Source organism: Tachysurus vachellii, chromosome 14, assembly GCF_030014155.1.
Source record: "Tachysurus vachellii isolate PV-2020 chromosome 14, HZAU_Pvac_v1, whole genome shotgun sequence".
Classification (NCBI taxonomy): domain Eukaryota; kingdom Metazoa; phylum Chordata; class Actinopteri; order Siluriformes; family Bagridae; genus Tachysurus; species Tachysurus vachellii.
In genome coordinates, this window is record NC_083473.1 from 2,309,880 (window position 1) to 2,320,971 (window position 11,092).

Genomic DNA, 11,092 nt, shown 5'->3' on the forward strand with positions numbered 1-11,092 from the left:
TTTGAGTGAATGAGCAGTAAGTGAGTGTAATATTACACTTTAACTCTGGACTTGTAGAGCACAGTGAAACTTTATACACTCTACACACACCATACTGCACACGGACACTTTAAGGAAACTCGTTAAAAACCATTTATGTGTATACATTATATTTAACATATATTTTCATAATTTCTATAGTTTTTATATACTTTATATTTTATTTATCTACCTCCTTTCGGTTTTATTTTTTATCCCTAATTGCATTCCTTTTATGTTTGAATACCGGACAGATGCACAAAGCATTTCGCTGCATGTCTGTACTCTGTGTGTATGTTTGTATGTGTGTATGTGACAAATAAGATTTGATTTGAGTTTAAACTAACTTGTGAATTCTTGGTAACTTGGTAATAAATAACATCTAGTGATTGAGAGATTTAGTTTATAGCTGCTATAAAGAAACTGGGAACAGAATCTAACAGGTTTCACAGACGTCCCACATCATTAACTGTAACTTTAAACAGATCAAACTTATGCCATATAGAGCGTTAATCAGTAAAATGACTTCAGGCCACACCCATGTTTTATTAATTGTGTTTCTTTCGCATTACAACGTGTGTTAAACTGTATATTTGATATTAAAGCATTGCTGCTTTAATCATCCTCATGCTCTCATTAATTAAACTGCAGAACAATAGGGAAGAAAGGAGATTTACCCAGTGTGAGAACAAGTCCTACATTCACCCTCCTTCCACACACACACACACACACACACACACACACACACACACACACAGAGTAAGAGAGAGTACACATCCTTCTCTGGAGAATGCTTGCTATCTGGAATTTGTTGAGGAAGCATTCAGATGTTCAGAGAGAGAGAGACAGATGTTCTGGTCATGAGATAACATTTTCAGGAGTATTACATAAGAATAGGGGACCCATAGAGTAGTAAAGGAAACAAGGAGAGTTTTTCTGCAGTTGAATTGTCATGATGTCTAGATCCACAGCTCTGCTCTTCCTCATCCTGCTGAGTCTTCTAACTTCCACAGGTATGACCTGACCTTCACAACACTTCACTCCACAACACAACACTCCACTACACTCCACAACACTCCACAACACTCCACAACACTCCACTACACTCCACAACACTCCACAACACTCCACTACACTCCACAACACTCCACAACACTCCACAACACTCCACAACACTCCACAACACTCCACTACACTCCACTACACTCCACAACACTCCACAACACTCCACTACACTCCACTACACTCCAATACACTACACTACACTCCACTACACTCCACTACACTCCACAACACTCCACAACACTCCACAACACTCCACAACACTCCACTACACTCCACAACACTCCACAACACTCCACAACACTCCACTACACTCCACTACACTCCACAACACTCCACAACACTCCACAACACTCCACAACACTCCACTACACTCCACAACTGGAATCAAGCGAAAGGAAATGTTATGTAATTAATTCCCTGGGTGGGAAGCTGTTGTAGAAGAAAACAAGCGCGCATGTGATGTGATGTGACGTGATGTCTTGTGATGTGTAAAAGGGATGTGAAGTGACACTTTAAACACGTTGTTGTATTTACAGCTCTTTAAAGCACAGCCGAACTCAGAGCTGCAAACGTTTCACACATATCCAGGATCGATCGTCTCCAGACCAATCTGTTCTGAAACCTTTTCATGTATCACGTCTACAGGGTGGGCAATTTGAACAAAATCGGGGTGCGGATAAATTCCAGGCCAGAAAAATGTGAAAAGGAGACGAAGATGAAAGGACTAGTGAGCATCATGGCAAGCGATATGATGTTTACAGATATATTACGACTTTTAAATGATACACACTAAATGGAAGACCTTCATGCTCATAACTGAAGCCTGCGGCACTGATGATGAGAGCTAGTGTTTGTGTATTTTATTCAGTCCTCCTTTTTTCCTGTCTAGAGTCATAAGACTTTAAATTTTAGTAAACAATTTAGTGAGCAATTATATTTGTTAACAAATAAAAGTAAGTGTTAAAGTGAAAACCCTTGTTTTTTTTTTTGAGTCAACTCATTTGGAGTCGACTCTTACCATTTTTGAGATTTTTTTTAAATTAATCTTTTTAAACTGTGATATTTGTGATATTTGATGTATTCCTTTTATGACTGAAACTTTTCATTTAGATTTTAAAGCCAGTCAGCTTTATTTTTCATGCCATTTTATATAAAACATGGAGACGGATTTTCTGCGTCACGCCTCACGCAGCTGAGTCAAACTCACTGTTCGCCAACAGCTTGGACGTTTGAAGAGTTTTTCACGACACTCAATAACAAAAACTCTATACACTCCAAACTATATACACTCATATACAATATGTCTTAGAGAAAAGTCACACAGCTTTAAAAACTCCAACATTAATCATTTATTTTGATTATTTTAGGATTTGATTCTCCCCTATGAATGAATTTGTTGCATTTGACTCAAAGAGTCGACTCATTCACGAAAGACACATCGTCATGTGGCTCTTTGAGCTGTGCTGAACACTGGCTGCTTGTTGTTTCAGGTAAAGGACACATAAAAACTTCAGCATGGCTGAAATGTGGTGGGTGGAAACTGAACAAACAGAATAGTATGACTGAGAACAAAGCACATTTCTGTACCCATTATCTCCACTGTAATATCTCCACCTCCAAAATTCCTCCCACTCCATCACCACATCTACTCTGCAGGCATGGTGTGACTTTATAAACCAGTCACTTGTTTTCATAGCCAGCTTTCAGGCTTTGTGGTCAGATGGTTTATTATTTATCTACAAGGTCGAGCCCTGGGTGCCATTATTTATGCCAGCTCTGGGTGGCACTCTTAGCATTGGAATGTTATCTAATCTCAGAGCTTAACACAAGGATACTATTTATATTGGACTCCAAGAATTCTACAAATATCTCTTCATCTTTGAGTTTAACGCAGAAGTGGGCGTGGCCTACATCAGAACTTTATTTAGTGAGTGAACTCTATTGGACTGCAAAACAAAACAAAACAATTTGTTAAATGTTAAGATCGACATTTATTTCACTTTCATTTATTTTAGTGTTTACGTTTAAAATCACATTTAATTTGCATGAAAAATTATTTTTCAGCCCCAACTTTAAATACTGTAGTTAATTGATTAACCTTAATAACTATAGGACTGTTTATAGTCAGTCGGGTCACTTCTCAGGCGTCATCGGGCATCAAGGCAGGATACACCCTGGACGGAGTGCCAACCCATCGCAGGGCACACACACACACACACACACACACACTCATTCACTCACGCACTCACACACTACGGACAATTTTCCAGAGATGCCAATTAACCTACCATGCATGTCTTTGGACCGGGGGAGGAAACCGGAGTACCCGGAGGCACGGGGAGAACATGCAAACTCCACACACACAAGGTGGAGGTGAACCCCCAACCCTGCCCCCAGGACTTTTTAATTAATAATATTTATTTTGTTATAATCATTAGGACAGAACCATTTACATTTCTTCAGTTCACACACTTTTTCCCCATCAGAGCATTTCTGTCCATCCTGGGGCTTCAGAAATGTGTGTGTGTGTGTGTGTGTGTGTGTGTGTGTGTGTGTGCACCATCTCATTATCACCTCCCTGTCTGTCTGTCTGTCTGTCTCGCAGCAGTCTGTCTCACCTGCTACAACTGTGTGTTTCCGATTGTCTCTCCACTTGACTGCCAGCCGTACCCCAAGAAATGTGCTGTAGGTGAACGCTGCCTGTACAGCACTGCCACAGCCAAGATGGGTGAGAATACGCACACACACACACACACACACACAAACGATGTTCAGGCTGAACAGGACCATCCCCCTGAGGGACTCCTGCAGACTGGCTGATGTACTGATCCCATAAACTACAGATTGTATATTAATAACATTCTTTATATTATATACACTTAGTGATCTGTGAACTTTACTACTAAATTACCTGCTGAAAAACAACCTGAGAGGCTATGAACTTCTAGTTGCTGCCAACTGGTCAGACTGGTTGGTTACACTGATTCTAACTGGTCAGACCATTTGGTTAAACTGAGCAAAACTAGCCAACAAGTTAAACCAGCCTAACACTACATACTACATAACCAGATACAGAAATCCTAGACTGGTTTAATCTAGATTTTCTAGTAAATAGTATTTTGCTATATTGATCTGCTTGCTGTTGTAGTTAGCTAATGTTCTTACAGAAGGTGGAGGTTACAATGAAGGTACAAAACCAACACAAAACTGAAGTATTAAAAATAACAGGAGAAGCAGACAGGACACATGACAGATATTTTTTCATCTGCGGTTGTCCTGGACTTCAGGAGCAGAGTGTGAAGTCTTTTTTTTGTTGCTGTTCTTCTTCAGATTCGAAGCAGTATGTGCTAATAGAAAAGAGCTGTGCTACACCATCTGCGTGTGGTGTTACCAGAGAGAAACGTGTTGCAGGACTCGTCTTCACCTTCACTACACGCTGCTGTGACACTGACCTGTGTAACTCTGCCTCCATGTCCACATATGCTGCCCCCTGTTGGAGCCGAACGGCACTGAGCCTCGTCTGCATGGCACTCATAAGCCTGCTGGCCTCAGAGTGAAACCACACACACACACACACACTAAGCTATTACCCAATGGTTCATGGTTCACTAATGCTCATTTATGGTTTCCACAATGACACACACACTCTCATAGTGATGTATTGAGTGTATGTAAGCCTGCTGGCTTCAGAGTGAAACCACACACACACACACACACACTAAGCTATTACCCCATGGTTCATGGTTCACTAATGCTCATTTATGGTTTCCACAATGACACACACACTCTCATAGTGATGTATTGAGTGTATGTAAGCCTGCTGGCTTCAGAGTGAATCCACACACACACACACACACACACACACACACACACACACACACACACACACACACACACACACACACACTAAGCTATTACCCCATGGTTCACTAATGCATTTATGGTAGCCACAATGACACACACACTCTCATAGTGATGTATTGATTGTATGTATGGGTGCTAGTTTGGATCTCACTCATCACACAGACACTAAATTTAGATATAAACCTGAGATCTGATGAAATTTGCATTTCTCACTCTCACAGCTTTAAGTGTACAAACCCTCTGTAACTTCCAGGAAGGTTCTAGAATAAACAATGCTGATAACGTGTTACTCATAGAAGGTTCTAAACGTTATATGAAAACATGAGTAGCAGCTGATGTTAGGACTAATTTCATTGGAGATCTTTTCTTGGTGATTTCCCAACACGTCTGAGGGACACACTAATGTGGTTTCCATCTTGTTTCCATGGCCACAGTATTTTTAATGACTTCATATAAAGACTCAGTAACTATGTGCTAAATTGGTAGAAGCTGTGGAAATTATTCCATCACTCATGAGTCATGAGCTCATAACTTTATAGATAAATCTCTCTGCATCTCACTTAGCTCTCTGCTTCATGTCCCTGTTTATTATTAATAAATAAATAAATAAATAAATAAATAAAACCAAATCACTTTTTTTTTTTTAGGTTCTTTATTAAGGCCGACGTATTTGCGTACAAAAGACAACACACGTGTCCATCTGCTCATCTGGACCTGATCTAACCGGTTCCTGCGTCGTGGCTGTAGATGAGTGGTGATATCAGCTCATATTGTACACACCTGGCATTCAGCAGAAAGGGAAGAAAGTAAGAAGAGTGAAAAGCCAGTGAGAGAGAAGGAGGAAAGAAGAAAAAGGAGGGTGAGGTTATAGGCTGAAGGACAGAAAGTGGGGGCGGTTTTGCTGTGCGGTTTTGCTCTTGTGCTGCGGACAATCGCACTTCCCCGTTTTACAGGAAGCCTGCATCTGGTCTTACTTCACAAAGCTCAACGCTCGAACGAGTAAAATTCCAATAATCTCACACCGCTTCTCTGCTCTACGTGTAACGTTTCTTATAAAATATACGAGTCGAGCACGAACGTTTAGATCGCTGTTAATATTAGAAGGAGCTGTGCTGCTAATCAGCTGTATGACAAAGTGCAAAAAGCCTGTGAGAAAATTCTAGAAAAAAGTCCACCTGAATTCACAAATTGTGAGAGTTTCTTGGCACTTTAAACAAAAACAAAGCAATAAAAATATATTCATCGGATCATCAGATTCATCAGCTTTGTAGATATTTTAATTTTTGACGAGTCGTCCTGCAATCGTCTAATTATAAATGACCAAACTGGGCGGGACAAAGCTCTCTGGACTAGTCAGCTATCATCAAACCTGCAGCTTCCTGTGTTGTTCTCCTTCCAAACCATCCATTGTTTTGAAATGAAGGCTGGAGTTTGTGTGTGTGTGTAAGAGTGAGTGAGTGTGTGTGTGTGTATGTGTGTGTAAAAGAGTGAGTGTGTGTAAGAGTGTGTATGTGTGTGTAAGAGTGTGAGTGTGTGTGTGTATACAAGCCAAAAACAACACTGTGGTTCACCAGACCAACACCCACAGACTCCCAGTGCACACGCCTTTGCCCCCGATCCTGTATTGTGCAACAGAGAAATGCGACACCACACACTATTGTCTCTCTAAAACGCACTTCTTTTTAAGAAAAAAAAAAAACCCAAATCCCCGTGCTAGCACGTATCGCCGCCCCTTTCTCTAAGAAAGAGTCGGTCCTTGTTCCTATTCGCACTACCGAAGATCACGCGTGACACGAGAAGCAGCTCCTGTGAGAGCGAGTGCATGGTGTACGAGTGCGTTACTAGCCAAACAAACTGCATGCTTGCTTCATCGCTACCACACGCCGAGCCAACGGCTGCATGGGGTTTCGTTTCTAAAACAGGAACAGAGAAGGAGTGCGAGTCGACGAGATGCTCAGAGTAACTCTTACACACTGCTCAGATCCTCTACAGTCCAATCAGCTAGCTAGGGTTTCTACTGTAGCTGACAGGCTAAGCTAAGCAACCTCTGTGGTTAGCATTAATGTTCCATAGTGTGTGATGTTAAGCTAGCTAACGATTATACAGTGCAATTATTTAGTCAGAAAGGCGCAGTTTGTTGTTCACTGGTCAAGTTTGTGGACTGTCTGTAAAGATTAAGTGTAATGCATGAACTTGGGAACGTAAGACACATCGTTAGTGCATGTCTACATGCTGCTGTGAATAAAAGGACAAGTGTGTGAGGAGAAAGAGCAGGAAAAAAGTAAAGGAGGTGTGAATCAAAACGCTAGCACGCTAATTGACAAGCCTGAGAGTCTCTCGAGTACAAAACTGCTTTGCGTGTTAAAGGGACGGTTCAGCAAACACTCTGTCTGGTGTGGCGAAGAGCTGACGTCAGCTAGCTCTAATTGGATTTTAATTTTTATGCCTTCATTTTCAGAACGAAGTGCCACGCCCTTTACAAAGAGGTTAAAGTTCACCTATATAAAAAATAGAATAAATAAAATACTTCATGCTAGTTAGATAAATGATAAATTTCAGTCGTTAGCTAGCTCGTTTGGGGAACACGTTTCACAGTTGCCTAGCAACAGCAATGTTCGATTTCCTTGGTCAAACTCACAACGTTATGAACTTTAATGTCACTATTTAAATAAACCGTTACATAACCATACTGAAACTTGGGGGCGTGGCTTCTAATCCAGACTAACATATAATCCAGTAAATGCAGTTAATGACCTGCTAATATCATGCAAATGAAAAAGACTTGATCTGTGACTGACGTAAAGTTTGCAAACATATACAAAGATGTACATTTTGAACCGCCCCTTTAAAAGCTGTGTGTGTTTACATACAAAATTGTGTGTGTGTGTGTGTGTGTGTGTGTTTAGATAAAAAATTGTGTGTGTGTGTGTGTTTTTACATACAAAATTGTGTGTGTGTGTTTATTTGAGAGCTTTGACAACAGATGAGTAGGCGATGTGGATCTCTGCGTCACTCGGGCATGTGGAGGAGAATTCCTCACGTGCGTATGCAGCATCTAAGTATCGCCATAGAGACAGCAGAGAGCGAGGGATGGAGAAATTCCGAAACTTCTGACACACCACCTGAGAGAGAGAGACAGAGAGAGACAGAGAGAGAGACAGACAGAGAGAGAGAGAGATAGACACAGAGAGAGACAGACAGACAGAGAGAGACAGACAGACAGAGAGAGACAGACAGAGAGAGAGACAGAGAGAGACAGACAGAGAGAGACAGACGGAGAGAGACAGACAGAGAGAGAGAGAGATAGACAGAGAGAGAGACAGACAGAGAGAGAGACAGAGAGAGACAGACGGAGAGAGACAGACGGAGAGAGACAGACGGAGAGAGACAGAGAGAGAGACAGAGAGAGACAGAGAAAGAGAGAGACAGAGAGAGTTAGGTGTTAGCTTGCTTGTGGTTGCTTCACAAGGAGGTGCCATTAACTATGTTACATTTTACTGTATTAAAGCACAATTAAATTAAACCTGCGTCTCAAATCACGCAATTAGTACAGTTAGTACATTAGTACAGTTAGTACAGTTAGTACAGTTAGTACATTAGTACAGTTAGTACAGTTAGTACATTAGTACATTAGTACAGTTAGTACATTAGTACAGTTAGTACATTAGTACAGTTAGTACATTAGTACAGTTAGTACAGTAGTACAGTTAGTACAGTTAGTACATTAGTACAGTTAGTACATGAGTACAGTTAGTACAGTTAGTACATTAGTACAGTTAGTACAGTTAGTACATGAGTACAGTTAGTACATTAGTACAGTTAGTACAGTTAGTACATTAGTACAGTTAGTACATGAGTACAGTTAGTACAGTTAGTACATGAGTACAGTTAGTACATTAGTACAGTTAGTACAGTTAGTACGAGTACAGTTAGTACAGTTAGTACATTAGTACAGTTAGTATATGAGTACAGTTAGTATATTAGTACAGTTAGTACAGTTAGTACATTAGTACAGTTAGTACAGTTAGTACATGAGTACAGTTAGTACAGTTAGTATATTAGTACAGTTAGTACATGAGTACAGTTAGTACATTAGTACAGTTAGTACAGTTAGTACATGAGTACAGTTAGTACAGTTAGTATATTAGTACAGTTAGTACATGAGTACAGTTAGTACATGAGTACAGTTAGTACAGTTAGTACATGAGTACAGTTAGTACATGAGTACAGTTAGTACAGTTAGTACATTAGTACAGTTAGTATATGAGTACAGTTAGTACAGTTAGTATATTAGTACAGTTAGTACAGTTAGTACATTAGTACAGTTAGTACAGTTAGTACATTAGTACAGTTAGTATATGAGTACAGTTAGTACAGTTAGTATATTAGTACAGTTAGTACAGTTAGTACATTAGTACAGTTAGTACAGTTAGTACATGAGTACAGTTAGTACAGTTAGTATATTAGTACAGTTAGTACATGAGTACAGTTAGTACATTAGTACAGTTAGTACAGTTAGTACATGAGTACAGTTAGTACAGTTAGTATATTAGTACAGTTAGTACATGAGTACAGTTAGTACATGAGTACAGTTAGTACAGTTAGTACATGAGTACAGTTAGTACATGAGTACAGTTAGTACAGTTAGTATATTAGTACAGTTAGTACATGAGTACAGTTAGTACATGAGTACAGTTAGTACAGTTAGTACATGAGTACAGTTAGTACATGAGTACAGTTAGTACAGTTAGTACATTAGTACAGTTAGTATATGAGTACAGTTAGTACAGTTAGTATATTAGTACAGTTAGTACAGTTAGTACATTAGTACAGTTAGTACAGTTAGTACATTAGTACAGTTAGTATATGAGTACAGTTAGTACAGTTAGTATATTAGTACAGTTAGTACAGTTAGTACATTAGTACAGTTAGTACAGTTAGTACATGAGTACAGTTAGTACAGTTAGTATATTAGTACAGTTAGTACATGAGTACAGTTAGTACATTAGTACAGTTAGTACAGTTAGTACATGAGTACAGTTAGTACAGTTAGTATATTAGTACAGTTAGTACATGAGTACAGTTAGTACATGAGTACAGTTAGTACAGTTAGTACATGAGTACAGTTAGTACATGAGTACAGTTAGTACAGTTAGTACATTAGTACAGTTAGTATATGAGTACAGTTAGTATATGAGTACAGTTAGTACAGTTAGTATATTAGTACAGTTAGTACAGTTAGTATATTAGTACAGTTAGTACAGTTTAGGCGTTAGCTTCATTAGCTACGGTGTTTCACCTTGACGATGTGTAACTTGGGCAGAAGGTTACAGTCAGCCAGTGTGAGATCCTGTCCATCCAGGAAGGGGCGGGATGATGTGGCGACATCCTCGGTGCTGTTCTCGTCGATCTCGTCAGGTAGAGGAGAGCTGAGGTAATCATCCAGCTTCATCAGTGCCTTCAGCAGGCCTTTCTCCAGGTCTTCACACACAACACACACACAGTTAGTTATGTTTATTGTCATCATCACCACCATTGTTTTTCTTCTTATTATCAGTAGTGACTCACTGTCATTCATGGCAGGGTTGGAGTTCTTGATGTAGGCAGAAAATTTCGAGAAGACGTCCATGCCAGCAGTGTTGGACTCTGGGTTACGGGCAGCCAGACGAGGATACCTGTGTGTGTATGTGTATGTGTGTGTGTGTGTGTGTGGTGGGGGGGGTTCACACACACACACACACACACACGCACAGAGAGAGAGTAAGAGAGAGAGAGAAAGAGAGACAGAGAGAGAGAGAGAGAGAGAGAGAGACACAGAGAGAGAGTAAGAGAGTGAGAGGGAGTGAGAGAGACAGAGAGAGAGAGAGTGAGAGGGAGTGAGAGAGACACAGAGAGAGAGAGAGTAAGAGAGTGAGAGAGAGTGAGAGAGACACAGAGAGAGAGTAAGAGAGTGAGAGAGAGAGACAGAGAGAGAGAGAAATATATTTACCAAAAAAACATCTATTCATCTACTGACACCCTTCCATCAGAAATTCATCCATCCACTCATCCACAAATGCATCAATCCATCCATACATCCATCCTTTCAGCCTTTTATCCATCTAACCATCCATCAATCCACCCAATAATCCTTTGATCTCGCCCT

The 11,092-nt window shown here is 40.1% G+C and overlaps 2 protein-coding genes across 2 annotated transcripts in view; one reads left to right on the forward strand and one right to left on the reverse strand.

The window, feature by feature from the left end:
* Window positions 1-856: 856 nt before the first annotated feature.
* Window positions 857-4,714, forward strand: LOC132857235 (lymphocyte antigen 6D-like). The gene is made up of 3 exons (XM_060887248.1): window positions 857-1,031; window positions 3,689-3,811; window positions 4,414-4,714. The coding sequence occupies exons 1-3, from the start codon at window positions 971-973 to the stop codon at window positions 4,638-4,640; spliced, it is 411 nt and encodes a 136-aa protein (XP_060743231.1). The 5' UTR covers window positions 857-970; the 3' UTR covers window positions 4,641-4,714.
* Window positions 4,715-5,587: 873 nt separating this feature from the next.
* Window positions 5,588-11,092, reverse strand: part of clic1 (chloride intracellular channel 1) — a 10,734-nt gene continuing 5,229 nt past the window's right edge. Inside the window, exons 4-6 of the mRNA XM_060887317.1 lie at window positions 10,516-10,622; window positions 10,247-10,428; window positions 5,588-8,069 (exon numbers count right to left, since the gene is read on the reverse strand). Coding sequence (XP_060743300.1) covers window positions 7,908-8,069; window positions 10,247-10,428; window positions 10,516-10,622 — 451 coding nt within the window. The 3' untranslated portion in view covers window positions 5,588-7,907. The remainder of the gene's footprint in view (window positions 8,070-10,246; window positions 10,429-10,515; window positions 10,623-11,092) is intronic.

Bases quoted from the DNA above. Each gene is read 5' to 3' on its own strand.
- LOC132857235 (XM_060887248.1), top strand. From the start codon at position 971: ATGATGTCTAGATCCACAGCTCTGCTCTTCCTCATCCTGCTGAGTCTT. The intron at 1,032-3,688 runs GTATGACCTGAC...TCTGTCTCGCAG, and splicing joins GAGTCTTCTAACTTCCACAG to CAGTCTGTCTCACCTGCTAC. The intron at 3,812-4,413 runs GTGAGAATACGC...GTTCTTCTTCAG, and splicing joins CACTGCCACAGCCAAGATGG to ATTCGAAGCAGTATGTGCTA.